Here is a 22,953-nt window from a genome sequence, read left to right as displayed (position 1 = left end):
TTTTTAGAGTGCCTGCTATGGCCAGGCAGAAAGAAGGGAAGAAGGGCCAGGGGAACCCTGACATTTAGAGGTTGGAAGTAAGGGGTGAAGGTGGCAAGGAGACTGAGGGGGAGCTGTGAGGCAGATGAACCAGGTGAGTGTGGTGTCCCCAGGTCGAGGGACGGGAGGGAGTTTCTGGAAGGAGGAGTGGTCAACTTCTGAGGTGCTGCTGAGGGCTGAGTGAGACCAAGACCTACAGGCTGCACTGGGTGCAGGGAGGTCATGGGTGACCTTGGGAAGGGCGTTAAAAGGGAGTAAGGTGGCAGAGGGTTTTGGGGAAGGGAGGAAGCAGAGAAGGCAGGTGTAGACAAGTCTTTGGAGGAATCTGTCTGTGGGAGGAAAGAAAGAGGAGGAAACAGGAGGTGCTTTGGGAGCAAGGAAGAGGTTTCCTTTTTTTTGGAAGATGCTGGGGGAACGTCATTTGCTGACGGCTGGCTCAGGGGAGAGAGGCCGATGGCGCAGGAGAGAGCAGGGAGTAGAGCGCGGCAGGAGCTGGGTGCCTGAGAGCCGCCTGGGAGGCAGTAGAGGGCCTGGCTGATGGCTTCTGTTTCTCTCTTTGCAGAATGAGGTACGGGAGTGAGGGCAGGAGGTGTCAGGAGGGGTGGGGGCCTGAAATCTTTGTCTCAGAGTGGGTAAGAGTCTCCCAGAGACAAGTGCTAGGTTGGAGATCAGGAATGACAACCAGGGGGTTGTGGGACCCTCCCACCGAGAGTAGTAGGAGGGAGGTTTCCTTCAGGCTTGGGGTTCCCTGTGGTAGAGAGAGGGGATGGGTGGTTGGACTCGCTAGAGGCAGGTGCCGTCACCCACCGTGAATGGGGGAGTGCTGGATTACGGGCAGTCGGGGCAGTTTTGGAGCAAGACAGACTAGAAGAGGGGCAGGCACGCGGCAGGTGTCAATAGACGCTTGTTGCTAGGGTTGAAAGGTTGGAAGGTCAAGTGGTGCACCCAGCCACCCAGCCAGGAAAGAGGCCCCCTCCGTCTGGGGGTTGCTGTGTGGGGTGGGGGGGCTGTGGGCCTGCCCCTAATAAAGGGCTCCACACCCCTTTGCCTTCCTGTCGGCTAATGTCCCCGGAGTTTGGTGGTTGAACTTGTGGCCACCCTGCGAGCAGAGCGCTTTCACATTGCTCACCTGCAGTGAGTCGGCCAGGCGCCCGGCCCCAGGGCCACCCCTGGCGCCTCACCCACCCGGGGCCAGCGGGGGCATCGCAGGCCAGCACAACTCCAGCGGGGGGGCCCGGGGGCGACGACCCCCGAGCCGGGTGGGGGCAGGGCTCCCCCCCCAGGACTCCCTTGCAGGTTGAAGGGGAGGCGGTCGCCTCGAGGAAGTTCCTAAAGACCCCCGTCCTGCCGCGGAAACGTGGAAAAGAACACGCTGATTATTTATGCAGGCTGTAAAACCGTGACTCCAGATCTCTCCTTGTAGCTATTTATGGCCGGGCCTGCAGTAAACTGTCCCCACATGAAGCTCGGGTTTGAGGTGATTTTAAGGGAAAACAGCTCTCCCCTGCCTTTAAAAGGCGATTTCATTGAGGAAGACGACCCCTCGCCTTATTTATGAGCCGAGCGTTGGGGGGGGGGTGGCCCCCCAGCAGCCCCCGGCCCCGCCGTCGGGCCCTTCCTCGCGGGGGGCCCGGGGAGGTGCGGGGGAGGCCGGGCGGGCAGCAGGCCCGGAAAGGCGGCCCCGCCTCGGAGGAAGCCGGCCCTCCTCCTCCCCCGGGGCCTGCGGGGGAAGCAGCTTCTTCCTCTTCTTGCTCCTCGGTGCCGCTCCTGCCGGCCCCCCGCGTTGACCCCCGGGCGCCCCCAAGGGAGGCTGGTGCCGCGCCCCGGCAGGCCCCGGCGGCGCCGGCGACACCCCCAGCCCCGCGCCGCCGCTCTGCTCAGGGGACGCTGCCACCCGGGAAGCTCGTCCCCGGGCCCCGGCTCCCCCGGCTCCCCAGGCCCGCGCAGCCCGGGCCCCGGAGGAAGGGGGACACACAATTAGTTTCTCCCAATTAGTTGTCCCTCTTTGTATGGAGCCCGTGGAGAGAGCGGCTGTAGCCCTCCGCGGGCGGGAAAGTAGTCCCGGCCTCGCCTTCCATTTCTGTCCTCGTGTCGCGCACATTCCACTTTTTGAAATCACAGGGCTCGCCGGAGCCCGGCGGGGAGGCGGGGGCGCGGGCGGCGGGGGCGCGCGCCGGGGGGCGGCGGGGCCCCGGTGGCGCTGGAGCGAGGGATCATGGGGCGGAGGGGCGGCGAGCCTCGAACCACGTCCCGCGGGCGCCGCGCCTCAACCGAACCTGACCAACGGAAGCCGGCACCGCCCCCTCCCCGCCGCCCCGCCCCCGTCCTCTGGACGGATGGCTGCCCAGAGCCAACCCGGCGGCCGCCTGCCGTCCAAATCCCGCCGGGGCCAATGGGCGCGCGCGGGGGGCGGGGCCTCGCCGCGCCGGGTTGGGCTGCGCGCGGCGCCCCGGCGCGGAGGCCCCGCCCCCCGCGCTCCCCGCCCGCGGCCCCGGGAGGAGTTGGTGGCAGTGAAGTGCGGGCGGCGCTGAGGGCGAAAGTTGCGCTCGGCTCGGCGCCGGGGGCTCGAGGCGGCTCCGCGCTCCGCCGCCAGGGCCGCCCCCAGCCTCGCCCCGCGCCCGCTCTTCAGAGCCGCCCGGCCGCGGCCCCCGCCGATGCCGGCCATGGTGGAGAAGGGCCCCGAGGTCTCAGGGAAGCGCCGAGGGAGGAACAACGCGGCCGCCTCGGCCGCCGCCGCCGCCGCCTCTGCCGCCACCGCCGCCTCCGCCGCGGCCTCGGCGACCGCCGCCCCCAATAATGGCCAGAATAAAAGTTTGGCGGCGGCGGCGGCCAACGGCAACAGCAGCAGCAACTCGTGGGAGGAGGGCAGCTCGGGCTCGTCGAGCGACGAGGAGCACGGTAGGTGGCGGCCCCCGCCCGCGCCCGCGCCGGCGCCCGGGCCCGGCTCACGGCCCTCTTGCTTCCCCCGCAGGTGGCGGCGGCATGAGGGTCGGACCCCAGTACCAGGCGCTGGTCCCCGACTTCGACCCTGGTGAGTAGCCTCCCGGGCCGGCCCGCCCGCGCGCGGGGCGCCTCGCGGGGACCCCGGGGCCCGGCGACAACTTTCTTTTTGTGTGTTCGCCCTGCCGTCGGCGGGGAGAACAGCAGGGCGAGGAGGAGGAGGAGGAAAACAGCGGCGCGCGCGCGCACACGAGCGTGCCCCGCCGGCGTGCATCTGCGCCGGGGGAGGCCGACTGCGCCCCCGGCCGGGTGGGCGCAGCCGCTCCCCGGCGCCCGCGAGCGCGGGGGAAGGCATCGGCGGCGGCCACACCTGGCCGGGGGGGGGCCCCCCGGGGGTCCCCGGCTGCAGGTGAGCCGCGCCTCGCCCCGCGCGGGGGGTTGGGGTGCCAGTGCCGAAGTTAGAGCCCTGCGCGCGCCCCTCCGCCCCCTCCCGCTGCCAAAGGTCACCCCGCCTTCATTTTCCGCCTCCTGCGGGGTCCCGGCCGGCTCCTCGCCCCCCTACCATCCCGAGGGCGAGCAGAATAAGGGGCGCCCCCGCCCCCCCCCCCCCCCATCAAGTAATAAAAGAAGTGTGTTTCCAGAGGGCGCCTGCTTGGGGAAGAGAGGCTCGCGCGTGGCAGTTTGATTTTTGGACCTATTTGTCAATGTGTGTCCTATTTCCTATTTTTGAAGGCAGGGGTTATGAAAGAATAGAACCATTGGAGGCTTTAGCCTCACAAATGATTTCCACCTACGAGAGCTCCCTCCACCCCAGAATAGAACATCTTCCCCTTGCTGCTGCTCGGTGGAAGCAAATTTAAAGTGGTACAAGAAAAAATCCAATCAGACAAAGGAATTGGTCGGATTTTATTGCATGAGGTTCTAGCTCATCTACGGATGAGACTGTCTTTAGAGGTTGTTGGTGTAGAAACATTCGAAGGGGAGTGGGTTTTTTTTTTCAGAAATAAATATGAGAGTATCTCGTAGAGCCGGAGTTAACAGCCCTGCTGGTTTGGATGGCTTAGAACTGGAGGTTCTCTGTGTAGGTTATTTCACCAGGTTATTTGAAAAAATAAATGCATAAATGCTTTTCTTGGGAACAAGACTGCAGAAAATTGCAAGGATCTAGTCCTTGCAAAAGGTGGTCCCTTTTAAGCCGTTATTAAAGTAATAAACTCTGCGTTCCTTGAAGCGAAAGTACAGAGGGATCCCAGGGCGAGCTGTTGGGCACTTTGGGAGTAAATGGCTTCCCAGATCTGCCTTCCAAATTTTGGTCAGTTGATTTAAATCTCTTAAATCGACGTAGTCTAACACCCAGGTTTGAGTTCCTTTTAAACCCGTTCTAGTCTCTTTGATAGTGCCCCCTTCCCCCACATCTTCCTTTTTTGGTAGTCACTTCTCATTTCTGTGCGTGACAGGGTAGGACTGGGGGGCCAGGCTTGTTCTCTGGGTTGACCACCAGGGGAAGCATACTGTTTTTTGGTTAGAGTTGACCCTGTCCTCATTTTGTAGGTCAAGTCTCATCTTTACTGGAATACACTAGGACATAAAACTTGTCACCAAGTTTACCCCCACGAGGTTTTTTTGTTTTTTTTTTAACTTCTATTAATTTTTTTGTACATACTGTTTTTAAAAATCAGCTTCCACATATCTTTTCCTTTTAGCAAGTTGGTCAGTATCGGATACATTTTGGTTACATTAATTTTGAAAGCTTTTGTGTCCAGTGTGATTAAGAGGAAAACAGCATATTTGACGGCAATGGAAATGAGATTTCTGCTTTTTCTCCTAAATATTGATGTTGTTTCTGCCTTGTTAAGAGTGAGCCTCACTTCTTTGGAGTTGTACTCTTTTTTTTTACTCTTTTTGAAACAGCAAATGTAGTAGGATCCTATTTTGAACTGTCTGTGTACTTTTTGATGGAACATGTTCAAACATAAACTTGCTAGAGACCTACCATTCCAAAAGGTAAAATATTGTAAATGTTCCTCTGCATAGTCTTGCTGTCTTGATTTAATCTTTGGTATTAGCATTTCTGAATTTCCCATTTTGTGTTGTTTTAACTTGGAAGGTGATCTAAATGGCATGGAATAATTTCAGACCCTGTTTTGCCAGTTGGCCCAGTGGGGGCGCATTCTTAGATCTGGCTGAAGATTGTGGGATTTTACTGTTTCCTAGTGAGTTTTAGGTGTGTCCCCATTTAACTTAAGATCTGACAAAGGGAAGACTCGCATTTTGGAATAGAAATGGTATACCAGGTTTGTTTCCTGGGAGAATTTTTCTTTTTTTAGGTTTTCAGACTTAACAGTTTCTTCTCATGAGTACAAGTTAGTAATGTTGTGAGCTTGAGGGTATAATTGTTATTGCTTTTTCTTTCCCCCTTCTTGAGTTTGAATGCATTTTTTTTTTACCAGAATTTGAGCAGACGGGTGGAGGGGGAGCTTTATTTAATTTATTTTTAACTTTATCTCTAGTAAAGGTGAGAGTGGAAGACATTGCTATTAATCTTTTAAAAGCTAGATTTTTCCTTACCCGCAGTATCCCAACCTGACCCTATTTAGCTTTAAAAGCAGATGGCTGTGGCTGGGGCCATCTGATATTCCCTATGTAGTCCAAGGAAGAGTCAATCATCCCTCACGAATAGTGAATGAAATAGAACACTCTAGTCCTAAATGGTGGCTTCGCTTCTAATAATTTAGTTAAGACCTAGACTAGATTAGCGGACTATGGCATAGCTTGGTACTTAGAATACCATCTCTGTTTACAGTGAAAGAGTTTTGCTGGCTGGAGTTGCACGCTGAGACCAGAGTGCGGCACTTGACCTTTACCTTAGGCTCGCTCTCAGTGTGGCGCCTTCCCCCGGCCGAGGGCTTGCAGTTGTGGTTGAGGTAGCCCTGGTTCTTTGAGGATTCGGAAGTCCTAGAATAGAGAGGGAGGCATGCCTGTGCTGTCCTACCTCAGGTTGGCCCTTTCCTGCTACCAGAGCGTAACTTACTTGGGAAGGAGAACAAGAATGTGTGGGTTCTTCTGACCTCACCAGCAAGGAGGCGCTGGAGGGACCTGCGGCCTTCAGGTCCCTGGTTGGGGCTCATCCCCTCTGCCGCCTTGTAGTTCCAGGAGCACAGGGACCAGGTTCGCAGGTTGGCTCAAGTTCTTTGTTTTCTAAAGCATGTGTTATCAGTTAAACTTTTATGCCAAGTTGGTTTTCAGTATCACAGTTCACAAATAATAAAATTAAGAGTCTTGCAGAACAGCAAATTGTTATAATGATTTTTTTTTGTTAATGGTCTTTAAAAAGCAATCACATTGAACCCAATATATTTAATCAGATTTGAATGTTTTTGGTTGTCATTAGCTCAACTCACTTCCCAGGTGAGACTTGTATTAGTAAAAAGTATTATGTTTTAATGTTGAATAGATGATTTTACTAATGAGTGTCTTTCAACCTATTTTTCATTGGTTTTCACTGGGGTTCTGAGTTTCTCTTTGGGCACATTACTCTCTAGTTTCATTGTGAGAAACAATTTTCTAGATATCCTGAAATTCATAAGTCATGGTGAATGGTTTGTGATTTTAACATGATTTTAACATAATTTAAGACAGTGTTCACTTACACGAGAGGCCAGGGTCTTAGCAGGTAGTAATACATGCTGCGGGTGTGCAGCTTCGTGGGTTAGTGTGGGCAAGAGCCCCAGCTGTCAGGAGAGGGGATGTCTTGCCTCTGTGGCCAGGAAGGAGCTGGTTGTTTCATCTCCGGGGGCCTCAGTTTCCTCAGTCGTAAACCAGGGGTTCTTTTTTTCACTGAAGGCTTATGATCGTGTCGGTTGTAGAATAGAGTCTTTGTAAATTGATGTTCTCTAAGAAGCAAGGTAGAGTAGACTGAGAGTCCATCGGATCTTGATTCAATCCCCACAGTGCCCCTTGCCTGCTGTGGGTTGATCCTGGGTTAGTTAGTTCACTTTTTGCTTTCATCTGTGAAATGGAGATAATAGAATTTCTTCCTCAAGGAAGGATTAACCGAGCTAATAAAGGTAAAATGCTTAGCACAGTAGCTGACACACGGTCAATGCTGAGTAAATCTGTGGCTGTCCTTATAATTATTGTTGGTGTAACTTTGGTTGCTGAGTAGAGGTCCCTGCACTGCCCACTTTACTGCATAGGTGAGACTAGATCATAGTGAAGCCATTGATTTGAATGCAGATCATTTTAGCAGTTTGATATTATTGATGAATTCCAAAAAGAAATATTGGACTATGTTTGTAAACTGATCTTTTTCTCTGGACATATTAGATTGTATTGTATTCAGAGGTTTACTTGATTAATCAGGTAAACCTCTTGTGCCAGTAGGGTGTTAAGTCCCCATCCCTTGGTAGGTGGGGACTCAGATAAAAGGCATGGCAAAGGACATTTGATGGTTTTTGAGGTTGGAGTATTGATATTGGAGTTTGATGCTGAAGCCTTAAGCTGGAGCCCCAGGAAGTAAGCTCACAGAGGAAACAGAAGCAGGTCCCAGGAAGAGAGAAACCCTGAGCCCAGGAAAAAGAAGCCTGAAGAAGGGAAGAACCCAGGAGACCTGAACACTCGCAGATGTCGGCAGCCATCTTGCTCCAACACGTGGAAATAGACTTTAGTGAGGGAAGTAACTTATGCTTTATGGCCTGGTATCTGTAAGCTCCTACCCCAGATAAATACCCTTTATACAAGCCAGCAGATCTCTGGTACTTTGCATCAGCACCCCTTTGGCTGATTAATATAATCATGTACTGAGGTGTAGTTGACTATGATTGCTTTTTTTTTTTTTTTTTTAAGATGTATTTATTTATTTATTTTTCTCCCCTTCCCCCCCACCCCATTTGTCTGTTCTCTGTCTCTGTTTGCCTTGTCTTCTTTGTCTGCTCTGTTGTTGTCACCATTCTTGGGCAGGCTGCACTTTCTTTTATGCTGGGGGGCTCTCCTTATGGGGCGCACTCCTTGCGTGTGGGGCTCCCCTATGCGGGGGACACCCCTGTGTGTCAGGGCACTCCTTGTGTGCATCAGCACTGCGCATGGGCCAGCTCCACACGGGTCAAGGAGGCCCGGGGTTTGAACCGCGGACCCCCCATGTGGTAGGCGGACACCCTAACCACTGCGCCAAGTCCGCCGCCTGACTATGTTTGCTTTTAAGTTAAATGGACTTTCTGCAATTCAAATATTCTTTACACAACTTACATGCTTTTTCCTGGGAGAGAAGAGAACTAGACAAAGTCAAACATTTTATAGAAGAGACTACTGAGGTCCAGAGGAGATAAAGTTTGTCCAGCACACCTTTTCTAGATAGTGCAAAAGAAACCTTGAACCCAGCCCAGGGCCAGAGGATGTACACAATCCAGAAACAGCATGTACACACACACACACACACACATATACACACACCACCCAGGTTCTGGGTTTCCTCTTGGAACTTTCAGTTATTGTCTTCTTGTCCCTGAGTGTTCCCACTTTTGAGGTGGGGCCCTGCCAGCCCGTGACTCTGTCCCCTGGGTGATGACCATCATTCACAGGCTAGGCCAGCTGAGGCTGACCAGGGTAGCTGTCTTGAAAGCGTTGTTCAAGTTATTTGTACTGAAGACATTTAGGCATATTCTTTCTTTCTTTCTTTTTTTTTTTTTTTTGAGCCACATTGGCTCCCCTGAGTTGGTTTATTTGTTTGCTGGTTGTTTTATTTTTGTTTGTTTTGTTTTTTCTTTAGGAGGCACTGGGAACAGAACCTGGGACTTCCCCTGTGGGAAGCAGGTGCTCAACTGCTGGAGCCACACCTGCACCCTTAGGCTTACTCTTAGAAGACTGTTTTCCATGTTGTTATAAAGTTCTTTGGAGCACTTTGGTTGAAAAAAAACCTTAGTCTTTGAAGATCAAAGTTCTGTTCAAGTGGGACTGCATTCTTCCCTAGTTTATTGTACTTTTCCTATTTCTTTCCTCTCCCTGTTAATCTTAAAAACAGTTTAGTTTATGTATAGTCCTAACTTCCTACTTAGCCTCTTTTCAGGGCTTCCATGCTTACTGTACAAATGATAAATGCGGCTTCTCTTTGTCTCCGTGCCCTGATAATAGAATACAGTGATCACTGTTAAGGAGTATGTATAAAGTTAGTATTTATATTTGAAACAGGAAACTTGAAATCACTTTCTGGGAGAGGGAATCTCTAGTAGTGGAGCAAAAACCTGAATAAGGTAGGGATTGGGAATTGAATGCTGATTCAATGATTTGAATTGGGTTAATTCCTACAGCTTTAAATAGCAATTGTGGAAAATGCTTGTGACCCTGGAAATGATAGGGAAAGGTACAGATGCAATATAAGCAGTTTCTTCTGTGATGTGTTCTGGAAGTATTTTCTTGTTCTTTTGTTAAGGTATATAGCTAACCTTCTGGATTTTATGGTTTCTGTTTTGGACTTTCAGAAATGGAATATTTTAAAGTTGGGTTAAGGTGGCAAAAAGTGTTTTGCTAAAATGTTAGTATAAGAAATATTTTGAAATAACATTAAAATTTTATTTATTTTTTAAAAGGGTTTATTTTTATTCTCTCCCCTCCCCCACTGTTGTCTGCTCTCTCTGTCCATTTGCTGTGTATTCTTCTGCGCCTGCTTGCATTATCCTGCATCACTGAGAAACTGCGTCTCCTTTTTGTTGCGTCATCTCTCCATGTGTGTGGCGCCACTCCTGGGCGGGCTGCACTTTTTACGCAGGGGTGCCCCTGCATGGCACAGCACTCCTTGGCAAGCAGCAGCACTGTGCTTGGGCCAGCTTACCACACAGGTCAGGAGGCCCTGGGGATCGAACCCTGGACCTTCCATATGGCAGATGGACAATCTATCAGTTGAGCCATGTCCACTTCCCTGTATTTGTCTTTCAATACCTAATCATTAAGAATATATCTTAAGGTAGACTTTTTTTTCTTCCTTTTTTATTTTTTTGTTATTTTCTTTTTTCAAGGTAGACTTTTTTACTTCAGGCCATATGAAGTCAAATAGCAGACTTTTATACTCTTAGATGTTTTAGGGAACAGTAAATATGTGTTAATATTTTTAGAGCCAAAGGTAAGAGTTAAACTTAAAAGTCAAAGTGGCAACGTTGTTGTTCATAATTTGAATATGTTCTTTTGCAACTTACTGTAAGGTAGGATAGAATTGTAAAGATTGAGTTATTTAGAACAGAAAATTGTACCAACCACTGCAATTAATCAATGTTAATATTAGACCATATTTGCTTCAGGTTAATCGCCTTTGCCCTCCTTCAACTTGAAGCTGATTTATATCATTTCTGTGATAGTGTGCATCCTCTGAGAAGCAGATGCCAAGACAGAATTAGATATGAAAGAAATTCACTGGGGAAGTTCCTGTGAAGGACAAAGAGCAGAGGGAGGAGGTGTAGTTGGCAGGAGCCTTCTCACCTTGAGGCAGGTCTGACAGGTATAAAAGGAGAGGGAAGGAAGGATGATTGGATAGAAGAGCCTCAAGCTGCAGAGCAGCTTGGAGAATATCTCAGACCCAAGAGTATTTGTTAGAGGAGTCTGTAGGCAGCAGTGGCCTGTCCCTGGTTCCCCTGCTGTGTTTGGTTGCTGGCTGAGAGCAGCCTGGGGGGGCTGGCCCTGGTGTGGGTGCTGCGGTGGTCCTCAGGGTGCCGGCATCTGGGGCCTGTCCACTGTCTATACTCCTTGCAGTGCTTGGCCTCTGGAAAGGAACCAGAGGCTGCCTGACTTCCCATCAATGTTTTTGTCCTTCCAAACATACTTATGTATGATAAACAGTGTATTTTATTGTTAAAGTCTTTACATGAATGGATTGTACAGTGCACATCCTTTTGCATCTTCCTCTTTCCATTTAAAATGTTTGCAGTATGCACGTGTAGATGTCATTAATTCATAGAAGCGGCTGTGTAGTATTTCTCTATATGAATAAGCCGTAGTTTATCCATTTCCTGCAAAGGCTTAGTTGGAGTATTTATGCTTTATTATAAAACTTTTGTAAGAGGCATCCAGAGCTTCTCTGGAGTAGGAGTTGACTTACTGGGTTGTAGGATATGCTTACCTTCAACCCGACTAGATATTACCACAATGCTTTCCAAAGAGGAACATGGCCACTAATGGCACATGAGTTGCATTTTTCTCCTAATGTTCACTGTGGTGTTAGAGTTATTAATTTTTGCCCGTGTGGCTGTGAATTGCTAGCTTTGTTGTTTTGGGGAATTTTTCTAATTACTAGTGAGGTATTTCATATGTATTTTGGCCGCTTGTGTTCCTCCTTTGTGAATTGCTTTCTTTTTATCTTTTGCTGTTTTCCTATAGGGTGTTGGTCTTTTTCTTAGGGATTGTATGAGGTCCTTAAATCTTTGGGTACCTATTTTTTGTAAGGTTGCATATATCCGGCAGATTTTGAGCTCTCTTTAGTAGTAGGGGAGAAATTGAGTTATCTTTGATTAGGAAGGAGTAAAAAATCTGATTGATCTGGTTGAGGCCTGGCCTTAGTACACAGTCCCTGTAATATTTGTCACCAGGACCTCCATTTCCTAGGATGAATGTCACTGAGAATTAAGATACATCTTCGGGGAAGCACACTTGGCCCAGTGGATAGGGTGTCCATCTACCACATGGGAGGTCTGCAGTTCAAACCCCGGGCCTCCTTGACCCGTGTGGAGCTGGCCCACGCGCAGTGCTGATGCGCGCAAGGAGTGCCCTGCCACGCAGGGGTGTCCCCCGCGTAGGGGAGCCCCACGCGCAAGGAGTACTCCCCGTAAGGAGAGCTGCCCAGCATGAAAGAAAGTGCAGCCTGACCGGGAATGGTGCCACACACACGGAGAACTGACACAAAAAGATGACACAACAAAAAGAGACACAGATTCCCGGTGCTGCTGATAAGGATAGAAGTGGACAAAGAAGAACACACGGCGAATGGACACAGAGAGCAGACAACTGGGGGTGGGGGTGGGGGTGGGAGGGGAAGGGGAGAGAAATTTAAAAAAAAAAAAGGAAAAAAAACACATCTTCTGTTTTGTTTTAAACGAATGTTACTCAGTTTGTTTTGGTGCACTGTTAAGTGGTTGACCCAAATTACAATGCCAGTCTAATTTGATTTCTGTCCAGCATGTAGTTATAACAGTATACTAGTTAGAGGCTAAAGTTGATTCCCATAATGGTCAGTTTCCTACAAAGGTTAAGGTGCTGTGGGCTAAAACTCAGCTGTTTTATAGATTTGCCACAGATTATAAGGGAATGGTATATGTGTGTGTATGTAGATGGGTAGGTGTAACTTGTCATCACTAAAGAAAACCCAGGCTGGTTTGAACACATGTACATATGTTAAACCATTTAATTATCCCAGCAATCGTATAAGATATAGTTTTCATTTCCATTTTCCAGATGAGGAAAACAGGTACAGAGAGGTTTAGTTTTAAGGTTCAACACTTGTCCAAGGTAACCCAGTCTAAGATACCATCTAATTACAGGAGGCACGGTCATTTTAAATGTCAGTAAGAAAAAACAAACACCAGTAAGATATCATTGATTTTAAGATGCAGTTAGATTTCACTCTAGTGTATTTCTCTAGTGTATTTCAGGGAGAAATACACTAGAGCCAGAAATCCTTTTTGTAAGATGGAACACTGAGACAGGTACAATGCTTTATTGTATCAGTTCATGAATTGTTGCCATGTGGCCCCAAGTGTAGAGTTTTATGTTTAGGGATGCTGAAATTTGCTTCATGACCGATTATATTCCTTCCTTTGCTGGCAATGGAAACAAATGAAATGGGAGGTATCTGGCTTGGTTGATGGGAGCAAATGGGGAGTGAGTTGCTTTTACTCCTGCATGTGTGTTGAAGTAGTCATCTTCAGATCTTAGAATACAATTTAGTTTTTTCGAGGGGAGCAATTTCTTGTGGTTGTGTGTGCAATTTAAGGTTGCCAAGTACAGTGTTAGGCAGACTATCCTTCAGCTTAACACATACAAGAGTATAACATTTAGATATCTTCTTCCCAACCACTTATATACTTTTTGCAGGTTCAAATTGAACTTGAGCTAAGGATTGAATTTAAGAACCATGTCTTGAGAAGGTGTGAAATGATAAACAGATTGACATAGCTGAGATTATTTTTTAAAACCCTTGATTTCACTGTACAGTGGAGGGAGCTTTCTTTTTTCTTCTTAAAGATTTATTTTTTATTTCTCTCCCCTCCCCCCGTTGTCTGCTCTGCCCATTCGCTGTGTGTTCTTCTGTGTCCGCTTGCATTCTTGTCAGCGGCACTGGGAATCGGTGTCTCTTTTTTGTTGCATCCACTTGCTGCATCAGTTCTCCATATGCGCAGCGCCACTCCCAGGTGGGCTGCGCTTTCTTCACGCGGGGCGGCTCTCCTTGCAGGGTGCATTCCTTGCATGTGGGGCTCCCCTACATGGGCGACACCCCTGTGTGACACGGCACTCCTTGGCTCACATCAGCACTACACTTGGGCCATCTCACCACAGGTCAGGAGACCCTGGGTTTGAACCCTGGACCTCCTATGTGGTAGGCGGACGCTCTATTAGTTGAGCCAGTCCGCTTCCTGGAGTTTCTGCTTACTGTTGCAACTGCAGCTAATTTCCCTTCTTTGCTCACTGTTCCCATCCTCCTCCTGCACCAAAAAGACAAACAAACAAACAAAAAAACACCTGCACACACAAGCCAATGTGTATACTTCTAGGTGTTATTAGGTAGTTTTGTTCTGTCTTTCAAAGACCAGAGTATACTTGAAGAAAATTGGAAGCCTTGTTTTAATTGACTGGCTTGTGAGGTGGTGTGTCATGTAATTTAACTAACGGCTAATTTTTGTCCACCCTCAACCTCAAGCCTTGCTTTGTACTTAAACCCAGGGCACTTAGGTGAGTTTTAGCTCCTGAAGTTTGGCCATGGTTATCCTTCTTCAACAGTTCAAGTAGCCAGGAAAGACTACCTGATGGCTTTATGTCTGAAAAACTGTTCCCAGGGTTATATTTTTGGATTAGGTAAACATTCTTCAGTGTAAGGGTATTATTTTTGTGCAGGTGTATGCACACACACTCTCACTCAAAGGTTACCTACAGTTCTTGTTTTACTGGCATACTGGCTTCTGGGTTTGGGCTTGTTCTGATTTCAAACTTAGCATAGATATGAAGAGATGAGGTATTGAGAAGAGGAGAGTAAGTACTTACCTAGTCGAGTCTTACTTGGAATCTGTAAGGTCTTCTGGGAGCTGGAGTGTTGTGCACTTGGGTTTCTTTGATGGTGGTAGTGTAGTGTTTTGAACCCCCAGTTTAAGTATCTTAGGGCTCATGTTCTGCTAACTTTCTGAATTTCATAATACTGTGGTTTGAACATGTGCCTGGTTTGGCTGAATTTCCCTGAATAGGCATTTTGTAACGGACATTTGATAAGTAAGCATGGAGTGTAATTATTTAAAAAATGGAAACCTGAAGGAAAATTGGGCCTTTAAATTGCAATTAAAAACAGACTCCCCCCCATTTCTATGCCTTTTTTAATGGATTGGTAGTAATTGAAGAGATGGAAATTTTGAGTAAGATACAATCTTTAAACATTTTTAAAAAAATTCAGGTGAAATTCACCTAACATAAAATTAACCATTTTAAAGTGAACAGTTCAATAGCATTTTGTACATTCACATTATTGTACAACCACCAGCTCTTTTCTAGTTCCAAAAGAAAACCCTGTCCCCATTAAACAGTTAATTCTCCATTCTGTTTCTATAGATGTACCTTTTCTGGATATTTCATATAAATGAAATCCTATGATTTGTGACCTTTGGTGTCTGCCTTTTCCCCCTTTGCATGTTTTTGAAATTCATCCCAGTTGTAGCATATTTCGATACTTCATTCCTTTTTATGGCTGGATAATCTGTTGTTGTATGGATATGACACAATTTTTTTTTTTTCTTTTTCTTTTTCTTTTTAAGGAGGTACTGAGGATTGAACCCAGGACCTTGTACATGGGAAGCAAGTGCTCAACCACTCCCTGCCACAATTTGTTAATCCATTTATCAGTTGATGGATAGTTGGGTTAATTTTACCTCTTAGCTATTTTGAATAATGCTGCTATGAACATTTATGTGCCAGTATTTATTTGAGTACGTTTTCAATTCTTTGGGTGTATACCTAGGAGTGGAATTGCTGGGCCATATGGTAATTCTATGATTAACTTTTTGAGGAGCTACCAAACTGTTTTCCTTTTTTTTTTTTTTTTAAAGATTTATTTATTTATTTAATTTCCCCCCCTCCCCTGGTTGTCTGTTCTTGGTGTCTATTTGCTGCGTCTTGTTTCTTTGTCTGCTTCTGTTGTCGTCAGCTGCACGGCACGGGAAGTGTGGGCGGCGCCATTCCTGGGCAGGCTGCACTTTCTTTTCACGCTGGGCGGCTTCCTCACGGGCGCGCTCCTTGTTGCGCGTGGGGCTCCCGCACGCGGGGGACACCCTTGCGTGGCACGGCACTCCTTGCGCGCATCAGCACTGCGCATGGGCCAGCTCCACACGGGTCAAGGAGGCCCGGGGTTTGAACCACGGACCTCCCATATGGTAGACGGACGCCCTAACCACTGGGCCAAAGTCCGTTTCCCCCAAACTGTTTTCTATAGTGATCAAACTGTTTTACATGCTCTCCAGCACTGTACAAGGGTTCTAATTTTTCTACATCCTTTTTATTTTCCATATTTTTGATTAAGCTATATATATATTTTTTTGAGTTAGGTCAGTAATTTATTTAGGTAGGGAGGGAAGAGAAATGGGAGGAAATAACAGAGCAGGGATTGCAGGTAGAGAGGAAAGGGGTGAAAAGGGATAAAGAGGGCTAATTTACAAGCTACAATTCCCCATTAGAGATTATAAATCCCCAGGTTTGCTTGTGTGGGCACATGGCAGAGGAAAAATGGCGAGGGCAGCACACAGAGGGCAGGGATGGGTCCAGAGGCAAGAGAGCAGGGCAAGAGCTCAGGCCTTACGGTTTGCTTTATAAACTATTAATTATTCCATCCCTTTGCTAATGGCAGGGGAGGGGTTCCAGCTGTTTGCGTTTTGATTGATCACCCCACCCATCAATCCCTTAGTGAGGACCCAATGATAAAGTCCCTAGGCAACATCTGGGGCTTTTCTTTTCAGCTATATTCTGAAGGTTCCTTTTCCAAGCTCATTTTTCAGCAGAGGATCACAGTATCTCTTTGAGTATGGGGCAGTGTTTGAGGGGCTAGAATAAAGATTTATGACTCAGTGTCTGCTCTCAAGAAGTTCAGCCTTGTGAAGGAGATAGGATATAATGAAATATGAACATTCTGCTGATGGAAGTGTGCAGAGGCTACTGTGAGATGAGACGAGGTGTAGTGAGGTCTCCTAATCCTTCCTGGGGTTAGCACAGGGTAGGGAATTGAAGAAACCAGGAACATTTTTCAAATGAAATGGTCTGTCTTAGTTTGTCAAAGGCTGCCAATACAAAATATCAGAAATGGGTTGGCTTTCATAATAGGAAATTTATTAGGGGTAAAACCTACAGTTCCCAGGTCATGAAATGTCCAAATCAAGGCATCATCAGAGATACTTTCTTACCACAGGCTGGCTGCAGGCAGGTCCTGGAGTCCTGCTGCGTGGTGAGCAAGATGTTGGTGAGGTAAGATGGCAGGTCTGCCAGGCTCTCTTCTTTCTTCTGGATCTCAGCTACGGGTGACCAGGCATCCCTCCGTGAGCCTCATCTCCTTGAGCCTCTTGAGGCTTCTCTTTCTGCAGCTGTAGACAAAACTGGAGTCCCCTCTCTCACATGGCCTGGTCAAAATGGCAGGCTTCTTTTTCTGCTTGACTTTTTCTTTGTTCTCACTTTATATAAGACACAGCAAGAGGGTGGAAATCCATCCTGAGTCACACCTCACTGACCCGGTCCAATCAAAAGCAATTTAATTATGATCCAATCATTTAATGTGATAGAAGGGCCCCCACACCCATAGGAACGGGTTAGTTAAAAAGCAGTCTTTTCTGGAATTCACAAGATTCAAACTCTCCCATGGCGTTTGAGCTAAGCCCTAAAAAGTACTAGTTGTAGTCAGTGTTTATGATTTTATGATGTTTATTAATTTAAAAATGATATAATTTTATAAATGATACAAAAATACTTGTTTTGCTAATTCTGATCTTTCTTTAAATTTCACTCGGTATTTTCTCATGGTCTAGACTGTAGCCACAAGCCATTAATATTAAATAAAATAAAGAATTCAGTCTTTTCTTGTGCTAGCTAGCCACATTCCAGGTACTCAGGTAGCCTGTATGCTCCTGGCTGCTGTATGGACTGCAGAATAGAACACTTCCATCATCTCAGAAAGTTCTATTGGACAGCACTTACCTAGAGGTTCTGATGAATTGAAAGCTTCATTGTTACTAATTTTCATACTTAGCTCAGAAGTCTTGCCTCTTTGATCAAGGTGCATGGTAAAATGTGAGATTGATACAGCTGATCAAATATTATGATTACTGAATTCCTTTAGTGTAGTTTTTGTTAAAATATTGCTATTAAGGTACTCAAAATAAAACTTTTTGCAGAAGTAATTAGAAATGGCATGCTTTGGAAAGCTTTGATTTTTGAGGTGATGGCTTAGTTTGCCACAGGGCTGTTGATGCAAAATAACAGAAATGGGTTGGCTTTTATAAAGGGGATTTTATGTAGGATAAATGCTTACACTTAAGAGGCTGTGAAATGTCCAAAGAAAGGCACCATTGGAGATAACTGTCACCAAAGTCAGCTACTGTTATCCTGGCATGCTGCCATGTGGCGAACCTAGATGGTGGGCCATCTCTGTCTGCTGAGGTCCCTGCCCTTCCCTCTAGAATCACTCATCTCCCAGAGCTCAGCTGTGGGCAGCCAACCATAGGGTTTCTCTCCTATGGCACCGCTCTCAATCGCAGCTGCCCAAGTCCAGCTGTGGGCTGTCCGTCATGTGGCTCATCTAGTCAGCCTTGAGCTGCTTCATGGGCCCTGCCTCTTTGGGGCTTTGTGCTTAGTCTTTGGCTGCGAGGATCCTCGAGTCTTCTCCCACATGGCAGGCTCAGAAATGGCAGTTTCCGTTCTCTGTATATTTCTCTGTCTCCATTTATTTAAAACCTCCAGTAAGAGGGTGGGGACCGAACTTGAGTCACGTTTCACTGGCCCAAAGGGCCTCAGACCTGCAGGATTGGATTAGTTCAAGAACATAATCTTTTTCTTTTTTGGGATTCATAAAGGAACTTTTGTTAAGCTCTGCCAGGTGGGTATTTAGTACCTACCTGAACCAAAAAGATGATTAAGATGGATGGCTTTGTTAAAGGTAAATATAGGACATGAAAACAAACAATATGATGGCTCAGTCATGACTTGAAAGATCAGATTCTTTAAAAACATCATTATTAAAGGACAATTGATCTACAATAAACCGTACATATATTTTTTTTAGACTTATTTTATTTCTCCCCTCCCCCGCTTCCCCTGCTGTCCGCTCTCTGTGCCCCCACCTGCTGTGCGCTTCTCTGTGTCTGCCTGCACTCTCACCAGGCTGCTCTAGGAACAGATCGTGGAGTGGGAGAGAAGCAACTACTCTCTTGCACCACCTCAGCTTCCCTGTTCTACTGTACTATGTCTTCCTACCTTCTCTCCTCTATCTCTTGCCACACCATCCTGCTGCGCCAGCTCTCCGCGTCAGCGGGCATTCCTGAACGGGGTGGCCTTCCTGCATCAGGCCCTGGGCATTGAACCCTGGACCCCCTACGTGGTAAATGGGAGGCTAACTGATTGAGCCACATCTGTTTCCCAACCATACATATTTGAAGTGTACAATTACATAAATTAGGCTTGTAAGAAGCTGCTTATTAGTACTGTTTATTTTCATTTTTGTCTTTTATTCTCTCATTTTAAGTAGTTTCTATTGCCTCATCTTCAGATTTACTGATCTTTTTTTCCACAGTGTCTAATCTGCCATTAATTCTGTCTAGTATATTTTTCATCTCAGACATTTCAGGTTCATATCTAGAAGTTAAAAATACACTTCCTGGAAAGCGGGCATGGCTCAACTGATAGAGCGTCCGCCCACCATATGGAAGGTCCAGGGTTTGATACCCAGGGCCTCCTGACCTGTGTGGTGAGCTGGCCCACATGCAGTGCTGCCACGCGCAAGGAGTGCCATGCTATGCAGGGACATCCCTGCATAGGGGAGCCCCACATGCAAGGAGTACACCCCACCAGGAGAGCTGCTCCGTGTGAAAAAAAGCACAGCCTGCCCAGGAGAGGTGCTGCACATACCGAGAGCTGATGGAGCAAGATGACTCAACAAAAAGAGACGCAGTTTCCCAGGGCCATCCGACAGTGCAAACGGACACAAAAGAACACACAGCAAATGGACAAAGAGCAGACAACAGAGGTGAAAGGGAGAGAAATAAATAAAAATGAATCTTTAAAAAGAAAAAAAGTGCCTTTAAAAAAATACATTTCCTGTCTCTACTAAACATGTTCATTCTTTTAACCTCTTTATAATATAATTAATTTATTTTAAAATGTGGTAAGATATACATAACATACAAAACATTTTAACAATTTTAAGTGAACAATTTTTAGATATTAGATACATTGACAAGACTGTGCAATTTCCAGCATTTTCTGTTTCCAGACTATTTTCATCACCCCAAACCACAAATAAACTTGTTGAGCAATAACTCCCCATTCCCTCCTCCCCTACTGCTGATAACCACTGTTCTTCTTTCTGACTGAATTTGCTTATTCATGTAGGAGAAAGCATTCAATATTTGTCCTTTTGTGTCTGGCTTAGTTCACTCAACATTATGTCTTCAAGTTTCAGCCATGTTGTAGCATGGACCAGTACTTCACTTGTTTTTACAGCTGAGCAATATTTCATTGTATGGATGTTCCATATTTTGTTTATTCCTTTGTTGACAGATACTTGGGTTGCTTCCAGCTTTTGGCTTGTGAATAAAGCTGGGGTAAGCATTGGTGTACAGATATGTTTGAGTTTCTGCTTTCAGTTATTTTGGGTATATACCTAGGAGTGGAATTGCTGGTTACATCGTAAGTTTTTTTTGTTGTAAGGCCGGTAAAAAGAATTTATTTGGGAAATGGGGGAAAGAACAGAGCTTGCTGATAAATACACACCAAGATGTGGTACGCCCCCTCTGGGCAGAGAGATCCACATGGTAATTCTCTGTTTCATTTTCTGAGTAACCACCCAACTGTTCTCCAGAGTGGCTGCAACACTTTACATTCCCACCAACAGTGTATGAGGGTCCCTGTTACTTTGTATCTTTACCAGTACTTGTTATTTTCAGTTTTTTATAAACTAATAATTACCCTTGTAGTTGTGAAGTGGTATCTTTGTAGTTTTAATTTATATTTCTTAACCTTTTTTAAAAAAAAATTATTTCTTCTCACCCCCTTGTTTGCACTTGCTGTCTGTTCATCTTCCTTGTTTAAATAAATAAATTTTTAAAAATCTTTAAATATTTGGAATTCAGCAGTGCATCCTTCTGGTCCTGGACTTTTTTTTTGTTGGGAGATTTTAAATTACTGATTCAGTCTTTTTACTTGTTAAAGATCTGTTGAGATTTCTGTTGCTTCTTGTATCAGATTATATAATTTGTATGTTTCAAGGACTTTGTCCATTCCATTTGAGTTTTCCAATTTATTATATAATTGTTCACAGTATCCTCTTATAATCTTTATTTTTCTTAGGAGGTACCAGGGATTGATTGAACCCAGGACCTTGTATGTAGGAAGAGGTGCTCAAGCACTGAGCTACATCTGCTCCCCTCTTAGAATCCTTTTCATTTCTGTAAGGTTGGTGGTCATTTCCCACTTTAATTCCTGATTTTAGTTATTTGTGTCCTCCACTTTTTCTCTGGCTAAAGGTTTGTCAAATTTACTTATTTTTTCAAAAACCCAACTTTTGGTTTTCTTAATTCTGTTTTTCTATTCTTTATTTACTTTCTCTCTCCTCTAATCTTTACTACGTCCTTTTTATGGTAGATTGAATTGCGTACCCCAGTCCAGTACTCGTTCTTTGGATTGGTGGGTGTGGATCCCTTGTAAATAAGAGTTCTTCCTTGTTACCTCCGTTTTAGTGTGGCCACGCTGGGTCAGGCTGGGCTTTACTCTGGATTAGTGGAGTTTATACCCAAAGTGAGAGTCAGAGAGAAGGCACAGGGAGCGGCCGAATCGAAGCCAGAGGAACCCAGAAGAGAAGGAGACGCTGCCGTATGATTGATGTGTGTCAGAAAACCCACGGAACCCCGAAGACTGCTGGTCGGCCGCAAGATGCTGAGTCCAGGAGGAAGCAAGCCTTTCAGTTCTGAAACCATGATCCAGTAAATTCTTGTAACTTCTGTTGCTGAGTCAGTCCATTGTATGGTATTTGTTTTATTTTTAGTTTTTATTTCTTTTGTCCTGGTATTTGTTTTAGCAGCTAGGAAACTAAAAAAAACTTCCCTCTGACCAGTGCTTTTGCTGCATCACGTAAGTTTTGGCATGTTGTGTTTTTCTTTGATTTGTCTCAAGATATTTCTTCATTTCCCTTGTGATTTCTTCTTTCACCCATTGACTGTTTAATGGTGTGTTGTTTAATTTCCACATATTTGTAAAATTTCCAGTTTCCATTAGTTACTGATTTTTTAGTTTATTCCACCATGATCTGAGAAGATATTTTGTGTGATTTCAGTAATTTTCAATTTATTAAGATTTGATTTGTGGCCTACCATATTGTCTATCCTAGAAAGTGTTCCATGTACTCTTGAGAAGACTGTGTGTTCTCTTGTTGGGTGGAGTGTTTTATACATGTCCATTTGGTCAAAGTGGTTAATAGTCTTCTGTCACCTTATTTTTCGGTTTAGATGTTCTGTCAGTTATTCAAAGTGGCATATTGATGTCCCCAGCTATGAATGTAGAACAATCTATTTCTCCTTTCAATTCTGCCAATTTTTGCCTCATATTTTGGGATTCTGTTGTGAGGTGCATAAATGTTTATATAAATGTTGTTATATATTCCTACTGGATTAAACCTTTGCAAATATAATCTTTTTCTCTTATAATCAGTTTTACTTTTTAAATTTGTTTTATTTTTTTTAAGGAATCTGGGGGACTGGGGATTGAACCTGGGACCTCGTATGTGGGAAACTGGCACTCAGCCTTTGAGCCACATTGGCTTCCCTCAGTTAGTTTTTTCATTTGTGTTGCTTGTTGTTTCTTTTGTTTTTTTCAGGAGGCATCTGGAACCAAACTCGGGACCTGGCATTCATTTTTACCTTAAAGATTGTTTTGTTTGGCGATAAAAGAGCCAGTCATGCTCTCTCTTGATTACTAGTTTGCATAGAATATCTTTTTCCACTCTTTTATCTTTTTGTCTTTATAGTTAAAGTATGTCTGTTGTAGTCAGCGTATTGATGGATCATCTTTTTCATCCAGTCTGCCAATCTCTGCCTTTTAATAGGGAAGCTTAATCCATTGACATATAAGGTAATAACTGAGAAGGAAGGATTTGCTTCAGCCATTTACCTGTTTGGTTTCTGTATGTCTTATATTCTTCTTGTTCCTCAGTCACTCCATTACTGCCTTTTTTTATATTTAATTCTTTTCTTTTTCTTTTTAAAATTAATTTTTAAAATTAGTATTTTAAACTATTAACGTAGTTTCAGTAATATACAAACTCCCCTATATATCACTGTCCCTCCTACTTTATATTGTTACTGTCTCATATTACATCTTTTATATTGTCGCATATTACATCATTAAATGTTTTAAAAATGAAATAAAATGTTATTTTACGTATTTATGTCATATAAGAGGAAAAAAGCAATTAGAGGCCTGAAGTACAATAATATAGGATTTGGGGGAAGCGGACTTGGCCCAGTGGATAGGGCGACCATCTACCACATGGGA

General features: G+C 45.6%; 1 protein-coding gene across 1 annotated transcript in view; it reads left to right on the top strand.

Annotated features, from left to right (window-relative positions):
* Nucleotides 1-2,539: 2,539 nt before the first annotated feature.
* The window catches only part of RCOR1 (REST corepressor 1), a 101,336-nt gene continuing 80,922 nt past the window's right edge, over nt 2,540-22,953 (top strand). The window contains exons 1-2 of the mRNA XM_058291366.2: nt 2,540-2,937; nt 3,011-3,070. Coding sequence (XP_058147349.1) covers nt 2,694-2,937; nt 3,011-3,070 — 304 coding nt within the window. The 5' untranslated portion in view covers nt 2,540-2,693. The remainder of the gene's footprint in view (nt 2,938-3,010; nt 3,071-22,953) is intronic.

Source organism: Dasypus novemcinctus, chromosome 3 (genome assembly GCF_030445035.2).
Source record: "Dasypus novemcinctus isolate mDasNov1 chromosome 3, mDasNov1.1.hap2, whole genome shotgun sequence".
Taxonomy (NCBI): Eukaryota; Metazoa; Chordata; class Mammalia; order Cingulata; family Dasypodidae; genus Dasypus; species Dasypus novemcinctus.
This window is presented reverse-complemented; position numbering and strand designations above follow the sequence as displayed.